General features: G+C 35.1%; 4 protein-coding genes across 4 annotated transcripts; 3 read left to right on the top strand and 1 right to left on the bottom strand.

Moving 5' to 3' along the window:
* The first annotated feature begins 2710 nt into the window (after window positions 1-2710).
* On the top strand, window positions 2711-4494 carry LOC111895877 (single-stranded DNA-binding protein, mitochondrial). Its single transcript, XM_023891931.3, has 4 exons — window positions 2711-3023; window positions 3125-3351; window positions 3899-3999; window positions 4213-4494. The coding sequence occupies exons 1-4, from the start codon at window positions 2772-2774 to the stop codon at window positions 4287-4289; spliced, it is 657 nt and encodes a 218-aa protein (XP_023747699.1). The 5' UTR covers window positions 2711-2771; the 3' UTR covers window positions 4290-4494.
* A 4641-nt stretch (window positions 4495-9135) lies between these two features.
* LOC111895861 (uncharacterized) lies at window positions 9136-9462 on the top strand. Its single transcript, XM_042901703.1, has one exon. The coding sequence runs from the start codon at window positions 9136-9138 to the stop codon at window positions 9460-9462; it is 327 nt and encodes a 108-aa protein (XP_042757637.1).
* A 733-nt stretch (window positions 9463-10195) lies between these two features.
* LOC111895879 (peptidyl-prolyl cis-trans isomerase CYP26-2, chloroplastic) lies at window positions 10196-11815 on the top strand. The gene is made up of 3 exons (XM_023891933.3): window positions 10196-11028; window positions 11097-11544; window positions 11634-11815. Exons 1-3 carry the CDS (start codon window positions 10230-10232, stop codon window positions 11734-11736), a joined length of 1350 nt encoding a protein of 449 aa, XP_023747701.2. The 5' UTR covers window positions 10196-10229; the 3' UTR covers window positions 11737-11815.
* LOC111895878 (uncharacterized) lies at window positions 11729-14874 on the bottom strand. Its single transcript, XM_023891932.3, has 7 exons — window positions 14675-14874; window positions 13991-14210; window positions 13742-13865; window positions 13320-13642; window positions 12598-13237; window positions 12068-12300; window positions 11729-11967 (listed from the first exon to the last, which is right to left on the bottom strand). The coding sequence occupies exons 1-7, from the start codon at window positions 14773-14775 to the stop codon at window positions 11884-11886; spliced, it is 1725 nt and encodes a 574-aa protein (XP_023747700.1). The 5' UTR covers window positions 14776-14874; the 3' UTR covers window positions 11729-11883.
* Between the last annotated feature and the right edge of the window lie 7796 nt (window positions 14875-22670).

Here is a 22670-nt window from a genome sequence, read left to right as displayed (position 1 = left end):
TTCAAAATCGGGACAAATCGACTCAACTCGTCGAGTTCCTCTATGGATTCGACGATTTCCTCAGTCTGTTTGGGCCATCTTAATGGGTTAAGCCCATACTCTTCAGATCTAGGCTCCATACTTCTCATATACACTGAAAATGTCCTTTTAAGGGTAAAGTTTCCAACTTTACCCGTTAATACCTTTACTTAATGGGTTGTTTAGCTCAAACCCTAACTCTTTAGGAACTAGATCTTGATCCTAAAGCCATCAATACTCTAAACCTAGGCATATAAACTGAGTTTTGGACCCTAGACAATACATGAACACCTAAAGCTTCCACCTTTCCCTCCATCTATGGCCTTTTGGAGCTTAAAAGGCCAAAATGACATCCTATAGCTTGCATGGGGCTTCAATGGCCATAAAGTTTGCACTTTTATGCCATGAAAGCCCTCTATGGTTCCAGATCTGATGGTATACTCCATTGGGACGTCCTTATCCTAAGGATTGTGCTTCTTGGACCAAAACCCAACAAAATGATAATAAAGAGATCTAAGAAGTTACTAAGAAAGTTTGAGACTTGCTTACCAGAAAATGATGAGAATGAAATGAAGTCTCTAGATCTACTAGCTTCTTCTTGAATCCCCAAGCTTCTCCTTCCTTCACAAGCTTCAACACACACCAATTTTCACTCAAAAATGGCTCACAAGATCACAATTGCATTAGGGTTTCTGAATCTGGGGTTTGGGACTTGGAGGCTGGAAATGAGGCCGGCATGTGGGGATTAGGATGCTTAAATAGGGTGCAAAACACCGAAATTAGGGTTTTATTCTGGCAGCCCTACTCGTTGAGTTGAAGGCTCTCAGCTCGTTGAGTAGGTTACTTAAAATCCGTGTCTCTTCTGATTTCTACTCGACGAGTTTGGGGCTACCAACTTGTCGAGTTGCTCCACAAAAAAATGTATAAATTTTAAATTTTAAATGCATACCAGGACCAAGAGTTACATAATTAAAAAGTAAAGTTTAAAATTGATCAATATAATTAATATTTAGGAAATTATGGATATTTTAAAAATAACATTTGAAAAAAAAAATAATACAAACAAATATGAAAAATAAAATCGCTATTTAAAGTGGGGAAACTGACTTATCAGAGTAATTAACTTTTCATTTTGTTCACAATTATGTAACTTTTTTTTTGGTACACATTTAACCATTTAACTTGTTAATTTGTGCACATATTACCATTGTCATCTGCTATAGCCGGTGACAATGGCAATATATGAACACATATAACAAGTTAAATGATCAAATGTGTACAAAAATAAAGAAGTTACTTAAATATGAACAAAGCGATAAAGATGATTACCCTGATAAGTTATTTTCCCATTAAAAAGTGGTTAGATTACTTAATTTTCCTAAATTTAACCATTTGTTTAAAGAAATTAAACTTAATTGTGAATGACAAAATTGTAAAAATGATCCTTGTGGTATGCATTTTTTGGGGGTTCTATTCCAAACCATGACTTTTTTTGGCTTCGTGGTCCTTTTGGACTAGTTTGTATGTGAAAATGTTCCCTCCAAAAATTGAAATGACTAAATTACCCTCTTGATACGTTTTTTTTTATATTTTTTTCTATTTAGTTTAATGTTTTATTAATAATAAAATGGATCCCATACCTCATTCTCTCTCTCTCTCTCTCTCTCTCTCTCTCTCTCTCTCTCTCTCTTTTCTCTCTTTTTCTCTTCTATCTCTCTCCTGATCACACACAATCGTTTTTCTTTTTCTTGAAAATACACAAGTTCTTCATACATATACACACATAAAATTAGGAAAATGATTCAAATGGGTTCATGTTTTTGGTAGGATATATTTTTCGTTTTTGGGAATCAATTCACATGTTCACATGTAAATCAATTCACAAGTTTACACTTTAACACATACGAACAATTCACACGAGCAAGTCTCAAGTTTTAGGTATGAGATGATGATAGGGGGTGATTTCCTTAGGATTCGAGTTGCAATGGGCATTGATTTCCCTCTTTATCATTATGGTTCTCAAGTTGTAGGTATGTGATGATGAGATGAAGACCAGGGGTGGATATGGAATAGAGGTAATAGTGTCCTTTCTTTTGTTTTGTTTTCCGATGAGTCGAAGAAGAAAAGAGGGAGAGGGGAATCGAGAATTAGCAATAGAAGATGAGGGTGTTTGGGTGGTGATTGTCGACAAAATAAGGGAAGAGAATGATGGGAGTTGTTTGTTTTCCTTGGTGGCCGGAAAACACCGTTTTCGGTGGGTGGTCTTGCCAGAAATCAAGAAGAAGAAAGAAAGAAAGAATCGTAAGAAATGAGAGAGAGAGAGAGAGAGAGAGAGAGAGAGAGAGAGAGAGAGAGGGAATGTTCTTTATTATTTTTAATTGTTAAAATAAATATTAAATTAAAAAAAATGAAAAATAAATATCTCAAAGGTATTATAGTCATTTCGATTTTCGGAGAGACTATTTTCATATCAAATTAATGCAAAAGGATCGAAAAACCAAAAAAATTCGTAATTTTGACTAAAGCCAGAAAAAAAAAGTAGATAGGTCAACCATTTTTCAGTTTTGTTTTATGAATTTGATTTTGGGCCGACTCTAACAAAATCTCGAAAATCGATCCGTCCGGTTTTTTTTGAAAAAAGTCGACCGGGTTTGTTAACATCTTCACTCAGTAATACCAGCAACTTGCATTTTTTAATAATCAGTAGGGTTTAAGGGTTTTGTAGCTCAAAATCGTTGGGGAAATTCAATTCCATGGCGTCTTCCCTCTGTACAAGAATTTATCGTTCTTTTCTCTCAACAAACCCCATCGCTAATCACCACAAGTCTCTACTAATTTCTCTCCACCATTTCTCCACCGAAATCCCCTCCGGGTCTGATTCCGATTCCACTGTCGCCCCAGAACTCGACCCAGATCCGTTATCCCAATCTTCCGATTCTAATTCCCGGCAAAGGGAATTCGGAGACCGCCCACTCGAAAATGGTTTAGATGTAGGCGTGTATAGGGTACACACACATTGCTTAATTTACTCTAAAACACAGAAAGAAGTAGATTTAACTTGTTATTGTGAATTTTACGATTAGGGTTTTGTTGTTGTATTGAATAGGCGATATTGATCGGGAAGGTCGGTCAAAATCCGATAGAAAAGAAGCTGAGGAGTGGGAGGACGGTAACTATGTTATCGATCGGAACTGGAGGGATGAGGAACAACCGGCGGCCATTACAGAATGAGGAGCCGAGGGATTATGCTAATCGGAGTATGATTCAGTGGCATCGTGTCTCGATTTACCCTGAGAGACTGGGTGCGCTTGTAGTCAAGAATGCTGTTCCCGGGTAAGCTTAAATTTTCAGTTTATGTATATAGTGTACATAATTCTGCTAAATGCGAATGCTATGGCCTATGATAATGAATTTGGAGAAGATTAAAGAACAAAACGATGAGAATTTAGCACTTTTGAATTCTGTAATGATATGGTTAGTGTGATATTTTATATAACGTTTCTTTTGATTTTGATTTCATAGGAATGGAACTAGGGCATGTTGTTAAAAAACCCTTAGATTACAGAAGTGGATAAGATATGATATTATATTGTTTACATGTTCAAAGGCCAATTTGTTAATGGAGGAACCAGTGTTCCATTTAACAATTTATGTAAAACCGTATGACTAACTTATGGTATGTAATAATGGACTTAAATCGGGACATATGACTTAATCTGGTAAGCTATATATGAGTGTTTCTTTTTTACTAAATGTAGCAAGAAAGAACGATTTAATGGAGAAAGGTAGAGAAAACTAGGGTTCAACATAATTTTATCTTCCGTTTCCAAGTGTGCGCCTTTTTTTCTCAAATTAATCATTTGTGGCTTTTTGCTTATAGTGCAATCTTGTATTTGGAGGGGAATTTGGAGACAAAGATTTTCAACGATCCAATAACCGGTCTAACTCGACGTGTTAGAGAGATTGCCATTCGTCGAGATGGTAAGTTCCATGAAAGTTTAATCAAAGTTTTACCATCTAGTTATTTTTGGCGTGGGGGCAGTGTGGGCCCGCTTAGCTCAGGGGTTGCTGGAAGAATAACCTTTTTGCAGAACTGGCTTCATCTGCCAGTCCCATAGTCAATGTCAGATATTATGGATTCTCACCTTTTTACTGTCAAAAGACTTTTTCTCAAGTTTCATAGTTGAATTGTAGGTCGTGTCGTGTTTCTTGAAAAAGGAGGTGATGCTCAAGAGGATAGAGCGGAAATTAAGGGGGTTGGTTATTACTAAAGGATGAAGGGCAAACTATGAAGTTTGTTATTGATTGTTATTGCGATCTTAAGTTAACATTTAGATGATAGTCTCTTTATTTATGCTTACATTTTTTGTTTCTTGATGTTGTGAATTAGTGAGAGAAAGTGTACACAAAGTTTGGAAGAAAACAGGCATGGCAGAATTATCAGTTATCTTAGTAAAGCTTCTTTGGTTTCATTTATTCCCATATATGTATATCTCTCTCTCTTTGGCGCTAACTTTATGAATCAGGAGAAATATTTGCTTCCGTGGGTTTTCTTGTATTATGTCGCATAGAGTTATAAAATGGAAACGAACTTTGGTATTTTCTCGTTTATGCATAACTTTTTTTTTAAAAGCTTAATTTAAGATGAACTTTTGGAATTTATGTTTGAATAATTTCGTTGTTAAATGTTCATTTTTGTATTTGAAGGATTTACATAGAGTTGACTAAGTAACCATAAAACAAATAAATTAGGTTGAGTTTTTTTTAATCATTTTAATATATACAAATGTATAAAAGCATATGGATTAATTCTTTTTGTTCAACTATTTTTGTCTTGATTTGTTCATTGTGTTTTCTGAAAAAGGTATTCATATTGACCACCACAGTCCACAAATAATTCCAAATCAATTCAAGAAAAGACTAGAGATGTTGAAAAGTTAGAAGCATAAGAAATAAGTCCTTAAGTTAAATATGAACAAAGATCTTAAAATTAAAATTTATAAAAAAAAATGATATTTATAAAATTGACCAATAGGAACAAACTCATATTCGGAATGACCAAAAGCTGACCATGAATGCGAGTACGCCTCGTTCCGAACTATTTAGTTTTGTTTCGGAGTGTCAAAAGAAAAAAAAAAAAAAAACAATTGAACCACCACATAAATGTCTTCCGAAATATGACATGTGAATATGAATGTACAAGATAAAATTTGTACATTATTTGATTTGTTATGTGAAGATAAAAGTTTCTCTTGTGTCTATGTGTATCTTTAACAGATTTTAAAATTAAAATATATTTTTATTTAATTACTTTTTTGTTATTTGTTTGTGTTAGCTTTGTTAACTTTTTTTTAAATAAATTATTTTATTTCTATGTTATTTTATTAATATCAATAACATAATTATAAATAATATGTATAACACAATTATTTGTAATATAACTTATTGTATATTAAAAAATATTGTTAGGATATTTTATTATTCTAGTAAGTTATTTATTTTATATGTTTATCACGATTAGGAGTTAATTATACATTTTAGAATATTTAATTTTCTCATGTTCGTTTTTAGTGTTGTTAATTTCAATTGAAAAATTAAAAATCATACATAGCAAGAATACATTACACTTTTGTACTTTTAAATAGTATATATAATTATTTTATATCTAATATTGTTATCTAAAATCAGTTTGCAAAATTCAAACATCACATATCCTAGTAATATTTTCTAGACCTGTCCTTGTTTTCAAGTCCAAGTTAAGTACTAATCAGATCTATTTGCATTTTCAATGTCTTGGATCGAACATTGTTATGAAAATTATTGATGATAATGATGTAAAATATTTTGTTAATACCATTACTAATATGCCTCCAAGTATAGTCCAGTTGTTTGTTGTGAATAATGTTAAAGTGTTGTATTGTTGTTAATGGATTACTTCCATACCAATCTATAACTCATACTGCACGTTTTGTGGGTGGAAATGGGCTGTCCACCAAAAGTAACCAAATATGTATAATTTATTATATATAACGATTATGCAACAGAAGTCGCTTATGATGGACTTGATCATAGGGTTATGTTAAGCATAAAGGTAAGGAAGTTGCTTAACATGGTCTTGCATATGACGCTCATGAATTAGCAAACGATCATGCAAAATTGTTGGTGTTGAGTAATGATTCAAACATACATCCACACGAATGAGCTACGGAAAACTTTAAGTATATATCAGATTATGATGAAACTCAATCAGGTGATAAAATTGAGCCCTAACATCCCCAAAAGGATAATTCTATATATGCTAATTCTAAATAAACTAAGGCCCCGTTTGATAGTTGCTGACTGAGAAAGGTCTGTCTGAGTAAGAAATTCTGACTAAGTAAGAAATCATGTTGTTTGATTGAAAATCTGACCGAATGTGCTGATTGGTGTAAAATGACCATTTTACCCTGATGCTATACACGTTTCTATGCAATATTACAATAATAATAATAATAATAATAATAATAATAATAATAATAATAGACATTAATAATAATAATAATAATAATAATAATAATAATAATTTATACAAAAACCTCCACCATAATAGACATTAAATATATTATTTTAAACATAAAACACAAAAAACCTTTTAGCTTGCTGGTAAATACCATTGCTTCTACAAGGGAGACCCAAGTTCTATTCTTGTAACCTTCATTAGTTGCGAATTTTTATCCAAGCCAAGGGTACTATTGGAAAGCCTTGTTTTCTTTCTCAGTCTCCCAACTTCATTTTGTCTATCAAATACCTATCAAAGTCTCCCAACTTCATTTTGTCTATCAAATACCTATCAAACAGGGCCTAAAACTACTCACTAAGGATGCATGATCCATTACCTGTGTTCAACATGTCAACCTATAAGCATAAGTCATCATTAGCCCACAACCCTTCATCACATATCAACAAATTTCAATTGTTCAATGATAAATAATATATTAAGCTAGAATCGGAAATGAAATTGTGTAGATGAGAAATTTCATATTGTAACCAACAAATCTGCAAAAGATAAGTTTGAAGCAGTTTATTGTGTTAAAGATTGTAAATGACAAAGCATATATACAAAATATAAGATTACACAACTTTTTCAAGTTCATAAGTTAGTCAATGAGTATACATGCACAAACATGCGACCATATCTCCATCATCGTCGGGCTAACGAAAAAGTGTTAAGTCACTTCATAAAAAATATTTTATGCATAATTATTATATTTCACCATTATATGACAATGTGTTATTTTTTCCTTTGTGTACAGCTTGAAACGCCAGTTATCTCGTACACTAATAAGATTCTTGATAGGAGAATTCGTAAGTATGCAACATGGAGGGTATACTAGATCGAAAGAAACTTGGCGGGTATTATTATTTTAATGATAAGTTAGTATTTGCATTCTCAAAAAAAACTTGGCGGGTATTATTATCTGAATGGTCAATTACAAAAATAAATAAATAAAATGACTAATATTATAAAAGCTCTAAATATTTTTTATTATTGCTATGGCCACAACTTTCTCACAGAATTATCACTCTAGCCCACTTAACAAGTTTCATGGTTAAGTTGGTTAACTTTTTTGCAAAATCAGTCTTAAAAAGTTCAAATTTAGTCCCTGAAGTTTGCAAAAAATTATACCACATGGTTTTTTAATTTTATTTTTCGTTTTTTTGTATACTTTATTTATTTCGGTTTTTTTTTTATAAATTTATGTACATTTTTTCTTTTCTTTTTATATATACTTTATTTATTTTCATTTTTTAACTTTATTTTTCAACAATTTTTTTTAACCTTTTTACCTTTTGTTTTCTATTTAAAAAAAAAACCCGAAAAGTATACAAAAAACGAAAAATATGGTTAAAAAACCATGTGATGTAATTTTTTGCAAACCCCAGGGACTAAATTTGAACTTTTTAGGACTGATTTTGTAAAAAAAGTTAACCAAGTTAACTGTAAAACTCGTTAAATGAGCTAGAGTGCTAATTCTGCGAGAAAGTTGTGGTCATAGCAATAATAATAAAAATATTAGAGCTTTTTCGAATTACATGTTAAAAATTTTGGGTTTTTATAATACTAGTTAATAAATAAAAGACAAAATTGCAAAAATGGTCCCTGTGGTATGCATTTTTTTGGGGTTTTAGTCCAAACAGTGACTTTTTTGGTTTCGTAGTCCTTTTGGACTACTCATTGTAGAATTGGTCCCTGATAATCTTGAAAAGACTATATTGCCCTTTTAATTTGTTTTTCCATTTACTTAAATATTTTTTTTCTTTTATTTAATTATAAATGTTAAATAAAATCAAGAATGGGACCTCTCTCTCTCTCTCTCTATAGAAACTGATTTAATGGCAGATGAGAGTAAAGACACTGCTATTATACAGCGATCGTGGAATCATCGTCAAAAACATTTCTCTACCCACTTCACGAAATCGCCATGACTCCAACCCACAAGCTTCTGTTAAAGCAATGGCTTAAAGAAGAAGAACTGATCCTGAATCGAATCGCTCTCAAAGAATATTACTCCGATTCTTCCTCCAAGCGCAGGAAAAGCCTCGACAGGTCTAACTAGGGTCATGGCGCCTTAAAAAGATTTCCAAGCATCAGCAGTGAGTGAGAATTAGCAAGGGATTCATATTCAAATTCCTTAAGAGATGATTGCTCAGAGACATTCGAATTAGGGTTCAAAGACAACGGCGAGAAGAAAGAGGGGAAGAAACCAAGACGATGGAGATGGAAGTTTTGGGGTTCATCCACCGTTGTGGAGGATCCAACAAAGACGACGACGACACTTTCAGTAGAGTAAATGGCGTCGAAAGAACATACTCAAAATCATGGCAAGATCGAACAGAATCAAAAGGGGGATTTAACAAAATGGTATTACGAAGCAACAGTAGTGTAAGTTAGAGAAATTCTTCATTCAACACCACCAAGAAACCAAACTCTGAAACCAGTGGGAAGAACAAGAGAGTTGGAGGAGATGAATTTGTTCTTGAGTGGAATCGAAGTGCAAGATATTCACCAAATCACACATACAGTGGACTCCTTCGTTTCTACTTAAGGGGGTCTACATCTGGATCATGCAACCGATCATGGATCCCATCTCTCTGTTCGCTCCTCTGTTCTCTGGGATTAATCTGGGCTGTTCCTTTCCTTACAAGACCGACACAGCATCTGGAGAATTACTGGAGAGGGATAAAGAAGATGGGAAGTTATTGGGGAAGTGTGTGGAGGAATTGAAGAAGAAAGGTTTGGAGTTTGATTTGTTGAAGGAAGTTGATGCACTTCGAAGGGCTAAAAGTTTGAGGGTTGAAGGTAAAGCAGTGAAGAAATGGTCAATGAGAGACTCTGTTACTCTGTTTTTATTCACTGTTTCTTGTTTAGTTCTTGTTCTTACTAGGGTCATTCTCTGCAATTGATCCAAAATGGTGATATGGGTTTTAATTTTTTTGATTACTTAAGTGGGATTTGGGTTTCTGGTTCGACATTGCATAAGTATCTATGAGTGTGTTTTGGCAGAAGTGGGATTTCAGTTGCTGTCTAAGTTTGATTTTGTTGATTTTAGGATGAAGGTGTTTGGATGTTTGTTACTTTGTTTTTAAAGTGATTGATACGATTTTAGGAATCTTGTATACATGATCATTTGGTTTGATTTTAGGATGAAGGTGTTTGGATGTTTTGATTTCGTGCCTCTTTTTCTTCCGATCAGCCATCGCCAAATCCCCAACTGAGAGATAAATCCCCAACTGAGAGAGAGAGGTGGGTCCCATTCTTGATTTGATTTAACATTTATAATTAAATAAAAGAAAAAAGTATTTAAGTAAATGGAAAAAACAAATTAAAAGGGCAATATAGTCTTTTCAAGATTATCAGGGACCAATTCTACAATGAAAGTAGTCCAAAAAGACTACGAAACCAAAAAAGTCACTGTTTGGACTAAAACCCCAAAAAAATGCATACCATAAGGACTATTTTTGCAATTTTGTCTAAATAAAAACCCATGATACGGACTTTGGGTTGTGTTGCTATTCATGGGTCTATTTTAAATATGAAAATGAAAACGAACTTAAGGGTATTTTTGGAAACTTAAAATGCATACCCATACCCATAAAATGGAAATCAAGCCACTTCTTTGGGCGGGGTTGGCGTTGTGGTTGGTAAATGGACATTTCTGACCCCATCATGGATGGGATTACTATCTCTTGTTGTCCACATAACATCCTATCTCTTTCTCATTCTCTTCTCTCACACACACAGAGGAAAGAAGCCATTGATGGAGAAGATATGGCAAAACTCAAGCCTCCTGCATTCAACATCTAAACAGCATCACCCACCACCACCGCCACCACCAGCAACCACCACCACTTCCCCTGCAGTTATCAAACTGTCGCGTAGACACCTCGCAATCTGCACCAATTCCTCCCTCCTCCTTCTCACTTCCCAATTTCAACCCACGGCAAGAGCACAAGAACAAACCCTATTCCCACCGGAAAATCCCCAAACCCTAGACGACAATCCAGTTGACACTACCAACACCGCGATAGCTCCCGCCGACGACAATCAACTCGACACTACCGCCACCACTACTCCAATCGAAGCCAACCCAATCGAGACTACCACCACCACCACCCCCGTCGAAGAAAACCCAGTTGAGACTAGCGCCACCACCACTCCCGTCGAAGAAAACCCTGTTGAGACTAGCGCCACCTCCAATGTAACCGAAGAGAATCAATCGGAAACTAGCATCACCGCCAGTTCCACCGACGAGACTAGTAGCGTCACCACCAATGACGTTCCAGACACCAATGACTCCACCACCGCCGCTACCACCGTAGACAGCTGCACCGACAAGCTTCCAACCAAGCGCGCTTTCCTAGACATATCAATCGACGGCAAACCCATCGGACGAGTCGTCATCGGGCTATACGGAAACTCCGTCCCCACCGGAACTACAAGGTTCAGCGATTTCGTTAGTGGAGCAGCAGGTAATTTCCACGTTCAGTCCTCCAAGTTTCATATTTTCAATTTACATCCAATCATTCCACTACGACAGGTGTGAGTTACAGAAGAAAAGAGTTCATAAAAATCACACCAAGCTACATCCAACACGGCGGCGTTAGATCATACGGCGTCGACGCTGAACTCGCAGCAAAAACCGGGAGAAGTTTCGCAGTCAACAATCTAGTTTCCGAATTAGAAAAAGAAAACGGAAAATGTCCGGGAACTAAAAACGTCGCCGGAACAGTTGGGATTATCGTACGGGACCCACTGAAGCCGCCTCCGAAGCAAAAATTGGTTGCTCGAAATGGTAAACTGGTGATCGATGAAGAAGAAATCGGGAAAGAACCAAATGGGACGGAGTTTTTGATATCAACAAAAGATTCGCCGGAGTTGGACGCATCAACGTTGGTTGTCGGGAAGGTTCTAGAAGGTATGGAAGTTGTTGAGAAGATGAGTCAGGTTAAAACTGTTCAGGAAAACACTAGTTCTCCCTATTTCAGGTACTAAAATTTTAAATTTTAAAATAGAAAACTTAAAATCACTTTACTTTGTTAGTAATTTAGAGAAATTAATTAATGTTGTGAAACAGGGTGGCGAAGTTGATCGGAGATAAAAGGGCAGTGGTGGCAGAGAGAGGGTTTAACAGACCCTATTCAAAAGTAATCGTTACAAATTGCGGGTTAATGGCGTAATTTTTGAGTTGTACATCAAAATGTGTATTCTTGTTCTAATTTTTTGATTACATGAAAGCCCAAAAATTTTGTGATTAAATTGAAAGTGAAGAAATAAATGGTTTAAGCAAAACAAGATAATAATGTTACTTCACAAATAATTTGAGTTTAGGTGGAGCCATGTGTGAACTTGTGTCTTTTAGCTGAGGGGGGTGTGAGAAGCTTTTTAACAGAACCAACAGGATCTGACACCTGTAAAAAGATTGAATGGATTATTAGAACGTATTTTGTAGTTGGAAGGAATGGAATGAGTGAAAGGAATGGAATGTTGAATTCCAATGGAATGGGTTACCTGAATGAGTGAAGATGAAGATGAAGGTTGTTGGGTTGTGGGTGATGGAGGAGAGAGGAACTCTTTCTGGCGTTGTAGAGCAGAAAGAGTTTGTTTCCATCCAGGTGCAGACTTCCCAGTTGATGTGATCCAGGGGCAAAAATGTCTATGCTGCTTTATTGGATCAAACTCCATTGCTTTTGTAGTTGTAGTTGTAGCTGCTGGACTTGGTTGACTTGAAGTTGAATCCTTCCCTAAAACAATAATAATAATGGGTAGGAATTAGTTAACCCTAAAGAAAAGCTTCGTTACACTTTTGGTCCCTAAACTTTTTAACTCAACGATGTTGATGTTGATGTTGATGTCAATTCTAAACATGAAATCAACAAACCCAAATTTGAAACATATCTAAGAATTTCCAAGGAAGCAATGGTCATTTAGAATAGCCTAAGGACCAAAAGTGCAACAAAGTTCCGCTTTAGGGACCAAAAAAAAAATCAAACATCTGGACTAAAACCATCATGTTTCACAAAGCACAGGGACTGAGTTACCTAAACAAGATAACCTCTCAGTATCATCATCATTGGTTCCAAGACTTCCTCCCTCTTGTTGACTATGAACATCCCCTGAAACCTGATTAATAATATCTTTTGATGTACTATTCAAACTTTTGATAACAGACACGTCAGCAGCAGATTCAAAAGCAGATGAAAACCGAGTCCTCAAATTCTGTCCAACAACAGGCAAAGAAATTGTGGGCCGAAAATTCTGATCTGCTGGTGGTGGGCCCCCTGCAATTGTCAAATTCAAAACACTTCTATTCACTGTTTGTTGTTGTTGTTCAACATTTAGTTGCTTATTTTCAGAATTTGAATCTTCGTTTAATTCTTGTCCAATAAGTCTGAAAAATTCTGGAGGCTGAGGAGTTGTACGAAAAGCCCATAGGCCAACTTTAGCTCCACAAAGTCTGCAGACTAGAACTATAGATGTATGATCATATTGCTCAATTGTAGAGGGATCATTGTTTGGATTTGGATCCAGATTTGAAGAGTATACAGTTATACTTGAATTCTGTGTGTTATTGTGTATGTGTCCAGATTTGATGGATTCATCTTTTTTTACATCTTTGCAATCAACGATGTAAGGTAGCAACCGAGGCTCCCAACCACATAAACTGATCACCTTTTGTGCCTTAAAAAAAAATACATGAATAGAATTTAGAATAATGAACCATTCCATTCCTTCTTCAATTCCACATATAAAGTTATCATACCTGATAATACAAGACAGGAAAAACTTCTTCCCCTGTTGTAGAAACATTATCAGATCCATACACATTCTCTAGAGTTGGAGAGTTTTTAAGGAAGTTTTCCAACAATGGGCTCCACATGTAATTAATGGCTGTTGATGAGATCACAGGAAGCTCCAAAAGTTGCAATAATGATGCACATCGTTTCTTGTAGTTATCAACCAAATCTAGAGATGAACTAGGAGGAAACTGTGCTAGCTTCTCATCACAAGCATTGTCAACCCATGGGCAAAGTAATTTATGTCCATTATTCAGCTTCAAGCTGAAAACCGAGGCTGCATTCTCGACTACATTTCATATAAAAGAAGATTATCATTCAAAGTAATGGTTTTTGAAAGTACAATGATTGTATTTGTATGATGAAATCATGAATGTGGTTGTGTTACCTTGTTGTTGTGCCCATGATGATGGAGTAGAAAAGAAGAGACGGGCCCCACAGGATTCACAGGCTATGATGTCCATATCTACATTAACCCAACCTCTTCTTGCACAGTTTATTGCACTTACTACCTGATGAAAATAGATTATGTTACCCAAAAATTGACAATGAAATGGAAAGAATCAAAGAAAGAGAAAGAACTTCCTACAAGAGTATATCAATCTAACTACTACTGAATCAAAAAAGTTTATCTAACCTCAGGTTTAGCAAACCATGTCATGGACTTGAATGTAGCAAGCCTATTCAGTAAGTCGTCTCTGTCCCAGGGTCTGCACATAGGTGATTGCAATGTCTCACCAGATGTCTTTCTCAACTCCTCGATTGTACCTCCGATGGATTTTGAATAAACTACAGCTAGAGGTGTAGTCATCATATGTGAGCGCTTCTTTCCTCTGAAAAATCCAACTGCAGTTGCACTATTCAAGTAACAAGTGATTACCAATACTCCCGAAATTGCTAGCGAAAAGCTGTAATTGTCTAGCATTGTGATTCGCAGACACAAATTTGGTATTTACTTGGTTTCTAATCTACCATCGATAAGGGTAGGCATAGGATTCATATCGATTTTAGTGTCCAAGTAGGCAATTGACCTCCAAAACAAATTACAGTTCGTTGTTCAATATAATGGACGGAGTATAACTGTATAAGCATTTGTATTGTATGAAAGTGTAAACGATTTTCAGATGGATAAACCCTAACGAACTGAAACAAGCCCTCATTTGGTTGTGAGTCACTTGTTTGTGTAGAGTAAAACGCGATTCAAACGTTAGAGCTATAATTGGATCAAAACAACGAATTACAGGATTCTTCAAGCAAAATTTCAGCTGGTGAATTACAATGTATTGAAAAAATAAAACATAAATAAAGGAAAACCATATACCTAGTCGAACTGGGAGTTCTTGTGGGTTTGGAATTGGGAGGAGGGGCAAAGAACAGCTTATCCATGACGGCGTGAAATCTCTTCTCTGATTCTTCAGCCATTGAATTCAACAAATTATAAACTGAAAAGCTCTCCTCGCTGCTACGTTAACCTTCGTGTATATTCCAGCTTCGAATTTGCTACTTCTGCTAATGATAAAGGGTTATTCTTAAAAATATCAGATTGGGCCTTCAAAAATTATTACAATTTATTTTAAAAAATGGACTTTAAAATATCATTTTACTTAATGAAATTACATTTATTTCACAAAATTGTTTATAGATCCTTTGAATTTTGTGACATTGAGATTTAGGGAGAAACTTACATGAGTCCACCATATTATTTAGGCTGATAAGAATTATTTCCATAGAAAATTTTATATTTTGACTTTTTTCTGTTTGGATTTAAAACTTTTTTTTTTTGAAAAATACCTAATTTTTACGTGTTCTTTGTTATTTTTAGACCTCAACACGTCAACAATAGGTAAACTGAGTTTGTTCTTTTCATAAAAGATCCTATATTTTGTAATTTTTCTGATTTAAACCTACTTTTCTAAACAAACTCAACTTTAATTTATTTTTATTATTTCATTAACTGAGTCATTACTTTCTGCCTCACGTCAATAAATAGGTAGACATATATTGATTTTGAACAGATTTTGTTTTGTTTTTTTTTTTAAATCAGTTTAAAATAAAACCGATTATGTTTAGGCCATTTTCGTAGTTTTTTGGGTTTTTAAGTGAAAGTGCGTTAAAAGGGTTTCGATTAGGTTATAGTAGAAAATCATAAAAACAATTGGTTTAAAATATTTATTAAAACCTATTACTAACCGACGACGTTAGCTAGCGGTAGACCGGAGTTAAGAAATTAATCAGTTAGACGAAGATTAATTAGAGATCATTAATTATTTCAAAAATTAATAATTTTAACTTTAATCTAAAAAATATAAGTAAATAAGCATAAAAGTTTAATAATAAATTTAACAAGAACAACAGATCATCATCCTACAAGTCCGTAATAAGCTTAAATAGCTTAAAAATAAAATATTTTCTTCTAATTTTCTCCACATACTTCCATTATTGAGGAGTTGTGCCACCAAATAATTCTCATGAACTAACTACCATTTTGAAACAAAAACACATTATTAAATAATAAATATCAAAATTTTATAAAATGGATAACTAAAAGTAACAAAACATGGGCCCTTCATCATACCTACAAATCGGTCATCATCTATTCTATCTATCACATTAGTGAAGTACCTAAGCATTGGTAATATTGAATTAGAATGAATAAAATGAAAATGAAAAAAATTAGTTATTTTTCTTAACATAGATGGTAATGTTCATATTAACCAATTGAATGAAAGATAATACATAATTACTTGAGAAACACATAATTTATGTGATAAATAACATCAAAATCAAAATATCTCAATCCAATTTGCAGGCAGTACCTTCAACAATATATAGTATACTTAAATTTCCTTTTGAGTGGGGGAATCATGATAGTCCAGACTACAACAATGGGACCTCCATAGCCCATCCATGTTGTGCAAACCAATATAGCCGAACCAACCATAGAAGAAAGGAGTGCATTGGTGAACACCGGAGGAGTGAGATCAAAATAGGTGCAGAACTACCTAAGGGCTTGCAAGAAGGTTTAATCGCTTTGTTAAAAAAAATACAAAGATATGTTCGCATGGAAACCTGAGGACATGGCGGGCATCCCCCGATCATTGATAGAGCATCGACTCAACATCAATCCCAGTCATGTGCCCATTATACAAGAGAAGTGCATAATGGCAAAAGAAAGAAATGAGATGGTGAATAAGGAGGTAAAAGACTTTGTAGCAGCAGGATTTATGAAGGTTACGTAATTCCCCAAGGGGACAAGAAACTTGGTGTTAGAGAAAAATCACGACGGCACCATGTGAATGTGTGTCGACTTCACGGACATCAATAAGGCATGCCCAAAGGATAATTATCCTCTCCCAGCGATAGAGCAGAAGATTGAGTCGTTAGGTGGATTTAGGTGGAAAATCTTATTAGATGCTTACAAAGGGTACCACCAGGTGAAAATGGCAAATAGCAAACGAAGACAAAATAACTTTCCACGCGGAGAAAGGAACTATTTGTTATACAAAGATGTCGTTTAGACTAAGAAACGTGGGGGCCACATATAAGAGATTGGTAGATAAAGTGTTTGAACAACATATATGAAGGAACATTGAGGTGTATGTTAACGACATGGTGATAAAAAGAAAAGGTGATAACGATTTCTTATGTAACAACCCAAAAACCAGAATAAAAATTTTCATTTTTAAGAAAACAAGAGTTACAATCATCACATTGTTCCAAAAACCAACCCCTAATAATAATTTCAAATCATCAGATTACAAAATCAGAAATACGGAAAATATTGAGGAGTGAATGTTGCTTCATCAAGTCGGGCCCTTCCCTTTAGTACTGGAAGTACCTGAAACCACAAATATAAACTGTAAGCAAAAGCTTAGTGAGTTTCCCAAACATACCACATACACAAAACATATAAGTGTCATGGGCTACTCCCATGGTCTTTTCATGTAATGTCGAGGGCTAGATCTCGGTCTTACATACGAGTGTCATGGGCTACCCCCATGGTCTTTCCTTGTGATGTCGAGGGCCAAATCCCAGTCTTACACATAAGTGTCATGGACTACCCCATGGTACTTCATATTATTATCACAATGGCAACAAACATTCCACATAAAAGGAAACGGTTCAGCATTGGTGCCTTCGACCCATGGACATGGTGAGAAAAAACTCACCTCAATTGCTGAAATCCCAGAAAAATGCTCAGGCTGCTAGACTGGATAAATTCCCGTGCTAACTAAACAATAAAGTCCCAAAAACAATTGGGGTAAAATCCGAACTAAGACTTACAACACTTGCCTAATGTCTAAAGTGGGATAGGCCAAACTAGATTTCAAAGCCCAATAAAGTCCTAGGCCCAAACCAAGGATCATCCAACATCCAATAGGAGTCCATCAGCTGAAGTGGCCCAAAAGTAAGGAAGTCCAAGGCCTATCCCAATAAGCAAGCCTATTGATTTGGGCCCAAAACATAATTCGAGCTGAACTGGGCTGTATGATCGATGTACACAACGGTACGCGCAACATACCTAGTCGGAGCGTGAGGTTTGTGACTAGGGAGGTAGTACGCGTGACGTACAGGAAGCTACGCACAGTGTACGTGACCCCTAAACAAACCATACAAAAATGTCTTAAAGCCTTAAAACCAAGCGACTAAAACTTAGATCTGAAATCATTAAGACCATTAAGGCCATAAAGTTGCAAACTTTATGGCTTTGGGCGGCTACAAAGAGCCTAACTAAAAAACCTAGCTTATTTCACCCTTTCCTACACTCTAACTCTTGAGTAGGGACAAAACAAGGTCTAAGCTTGCACCTTTATGATTTAAAATGTCTAGAAACGTCTGAAAATACAACTTGGAGGCTTAAGAGTAGCTCATACTCAGCAAGATCTAAACTTTAGGGACAAAAAGGAAGAAACTAGCCTCAAACTAGAACTTAACGAAATAAAAACCAAGTTTGGAGCTTTATACCTCCTGGTGGTGCAAAATGAAGAGGAGATGATGGATCCAAAGTCTTGAGGACAAAACTTCCTTCTTGAATAACCTTCTTCACAACCAAAAGCACACACAATCACTCTAAAAGCTCCAAAATGTTCAAGATGCACTAGGGTTTGCTAAGAGGGTCGAGAAAGGAAATGGAGACTGAGGTAAGGGGGGTCTTGGGCCATAACGAGGTTTAAATAGTGCACAAACCCTAATTATTAGGGTTTTGGTCTGAGCCACGTACGTCATGCATACTGGAGTATACGCAACGTACTCTCACGGGACCTATTATGCTAAGTGTACCAAGATGTATGCCCCCGCGTACATGAACAACACCAAAATTCAAGATTTTGACTTCGGGGACCCATTTTGCAACAAAATCAAAACTCAAGGGTTCAAAAGCAAAACTAATCATTTTAGATGTTACAACTCTCCCCCAATTAAACTAGACTTTTCCCTCGAAGTCTGTTGTCTCGAATAAATCAGAGTAGTGCTCCCTCATATCGCTTTCCTGTTCCCACGTCCACTCATAGCCCTTTCGGTGCTGCCATTACACCTTTACTAGATTCACCACCTTATTATGAAAAGACTTAGTTTTCCTATCGAGAATCACAATCGGCTTCTCCACATAATTCAGGTGCTCATCTACTTGAGTATCATCTAACGAAATCACTGTTGAATCATCGGCTACACATTTCTGCAACTGAGATATGTGGAAAGTGTTATGGATCTATCAGAGTTCATCAGAAAGATCCAGCTGTTAGGGTGCAAAGTCACTCTTGGATGTATTTGTGCTTTACCCAGTTATATTGTGTGATGAGTTGTCTTTCTTATAAATAAGAAGTGAGTGACGCTCATTTTATCTAATGAACACTTGGAGAGCATTAGTTTAGAGAGAGAAATTGCAAGACCCATTGTACTCTTTCTATCAATACTAATGAGAGCTAAACCTATATGTATTTACTTCATGTGTTCTTGATTTTGATGATGATTCACTAGATCTATTCTAATTCCGCACATGTCATCATAATCAACACCACTACAATTGGTATCAGAGCGGGTGTTCTTGATTTTCACCAAGAATTGATCCATGGTGGCAATCTTGATTTGGTGATTCTTCATTGTGTTTTGATCTTCATGATTTAGAGAGTTTTTGGATTCTAGAAATCGAATTCATCATTATTTCTATTCATAATTTGATTTTCTTCACTAGAATTCAAGTGATTTTTGCTTTCTCTTTCTTGAAAACCCATTCACAATCACTTTCTCTCTCTAGAAATTTTCAAGTTCTTGTGATCATGGTGTATTTGCATTATGATTCTTAGGTTGTGATCGTTGAAGATGTCAAATACAAAGTCAATGAAAATCAATTTTATGGGTTATTGTTAAGCCGGTTGATTTCATGGGATACTATGGTTTCTTATGGAGGCTTGAAAGATGATCATGGAAGATTAATTTTTCAAAAACTTGGGGAGATTGAATGTTTAATCAAAATCACATTGTACATATTAAATCATAATGGAAATCAAAAAGAAGGAAAAGAAAGAAATTTGTTTAATAAGAAATACATTTCTCTTATTAAAGACCCGAATGATCTTCTTGCTCTTAAGTTTGTTGAAGTTCAAGACAATGGAGTTCAATATAATGTTCTTCATGTTCTTGATGTTCTTGAAGTTCATGATAAGAAGATTCAAGTTGATTCTCATGAAGATGAAAAGGTTTTTTTGCTTAATTGGAGTTCAATTCGATGATATTTTGTGTTCTTGTGATTCGTTTGAAGGAATGATTCCTTATCAGAAGTCGGTGATCCAATAAAATTACAAGTATCAAACTACAAAAGATTTGATTCAAACTCATAAAATTGAACTTGTGGAAAGTGGGTTTGTCCATGAAATCAAGTCTTCAAGATGCAAAAAGATGAGAAAGAAAAAGAAGAAGAAAATTAAACACAAAAACAAGTGGGTTTACTCACAAAAATTGTCAAATGTTGTGATGCCGAAATCCGTGAAGCAAATTTGGGTTCCAAAGCAACAATCTCCAAAGGTTGCATTGAATTTGAAGTCAAAACCCAAAAGTGTTGGTGGTTCTTTTGAAGATGTTCTTGGATCATTGAAGAACACGAAGAACGAGTTGTACAACACACATCGTGGGTGGTACAATGTTCAAATTGGAGATTTTCTTGTTCCAACAAAATAATCAAGTGTTAGGTTATAAGCATAACATCATTCCTATGGTGTACATGCAACCCTAATTGCTTTGATCTAGGTTTTTCTAAATTGAACATACAACATTGAATACCAAAGCAATAATCCTATATACTAGCATACATATATCAAAATTAACATATGATTAGGGTTATAAACTTTACCTCTATTGTTATGTAGAAATAACAAGTTTAATCCTTCTTGATCTTGACTTCTGAAAGCCTAGTGCCCCAAGCGTTGCACCTCTAATGGAGTCATAAACACTCTATGCAAAGGATGATGTAGGAGAGAGGAGGATTTTGACCACTCTAGGGTTTCTTAAAGACTTGCATGAAAATCCCTTGTAATGGGGTCTATTTATACTTGTGGCTGCTAGGGTTTTAGGTGGAAACCCTAATGTGACTACTTAGGCCTTAAGCAGCCCATGTACCCCTTCTAGAATAGCCCTTGGACGAATTCCTTATGGTCTTCCCATAGAATTCGTCCAACCTTATTCCAAGGTAATCCATCAGCCCAATTGCAAGTAACAAATAAATACAATATCAGTCCCCTTTATTTAATCAGTATCTTTTGATCACGAAATTAATTCCAAATTAATTTATGATAAATACTAATTAAATAACATGATTTCCAAATAATATATTAATCTTGTAATATATTAATAAAACCATTTTGAGTATGAATTATTATTCATATAATAAATTCTACTCTTTCTCCTTTTGTCATCCTATCAAGTTGCATGAGTGAAGGCAACCCAAAAGGACCATGCTCATAATCAAATCAAGTACATACCAAAAATAGTTATGGGCTTAGACACCTAATCCAATAGTCTCCCATTTGGATAAGTCTAATAACTATTATTGCGTACGACTTCAGAATCTGATTAGCAATTGTAGCTTTCAAAAGCCGTCGTCGAACTCTGATCTTATCAGCAACGCATCCTTTAGATAAGGGAGCATATATTCCTCCATTCTAGATATCGTATAGACATGAGACATGGATTATAATCATTCTCTCTGTCTATGTGTTGTTTCCCGATTTTCGATTTAAGACGACTAACTAATTGAACAAATCAAATCAGTCATGGCTTGGCCAAGCGCTTAAGGTTGTCATTACTAAATCATCGAGGGGCCCACAAATATCGCTTTTATCCCACATTGGGTAAAAGGAATGAATAAACTTCAACTCATATGCTTGCTCTATTTACTCATCAAATCACACACAACAATATGTTTTATAACACCAAGTTACTGGTGCGTTTACATATAATCAATGTGCAACCGACTTGTAAAATGCAACTATATGTCTCCGTTTCAAGAATATAAGATATTATCATCTCACAATCACTCGTGATAAAATCCATGAATTGATTCACGTGATCATGGGTTTAATCCAATACTCAAATCCCTATTTTAGGAGTACTCATGAACACTACAACAAACTTGTGCTATGTCTAAAATGCTTTAGAAAATCTACAGTCAGATTCATGACAGTCTTGCCTCAATACCTACTTCCAAGTATGATCAACTGTGGATGGTTTAAATAATCTTATTATTCGGGAAGTCAAAACATGTGAAGTGAAACACAAAAATAATCGAATTAAATATGGCATCAACATTTTGAGTATAAATAAAACTCCTTTTATTTAATCATCATATTGATTACACATTAATCATTGTATAATGTTTCGGATAATCAAATTAATACTTGAATTGAAACAATGGTCATCCCATGCTCCAAGCATGCACACTATGTTTACCTATGGTCCTTACTTTGTGAAATAGATCAATTGAACACATTTCCAATGATGTTGTCACACCCCTAAACCCAAACGGCAGAAACGTTCGGGGGTGGAGGACTTCATGTACAGTATCACAACAATTGCATCATATTAACTAAAGTAAACACAACCATTACATTAAATATATAAGGTATTTACATTTGTTCGATACATAGTTTGTATAACAGCAAAAGTATAATAAAAATATAAAAGACACGACTCTATATGCTCCGTCTTCTCAAAAGCCTATGGGTGTACCTGTCTACTGGTTCCATGAGAATACAAGCGATTTTGAAAGTGTATTAACATTTAAGTTGGTGAGTTCATAAGAATGATTTTGTAAAGAAAACCTGCCA

Source organism: Lactuca sativa, chromosome 4 (genome assembly GCF_002870075.4).
Source record: "Lactuca sativa cultivar Salinas chromosome 4, Lsat_Salinas_v11, whole genome shotgun sequence".
Taxonomy (NCBI): Eukaryota; Viridiplantae; Streptophyta; class Magnoliopsida; order Asterales; family Asteraceae; genus Lactuca; species Lactuca sativa.
This window is presented reverse-complemented; position numbering and strand designations above follow the sequence as displayed.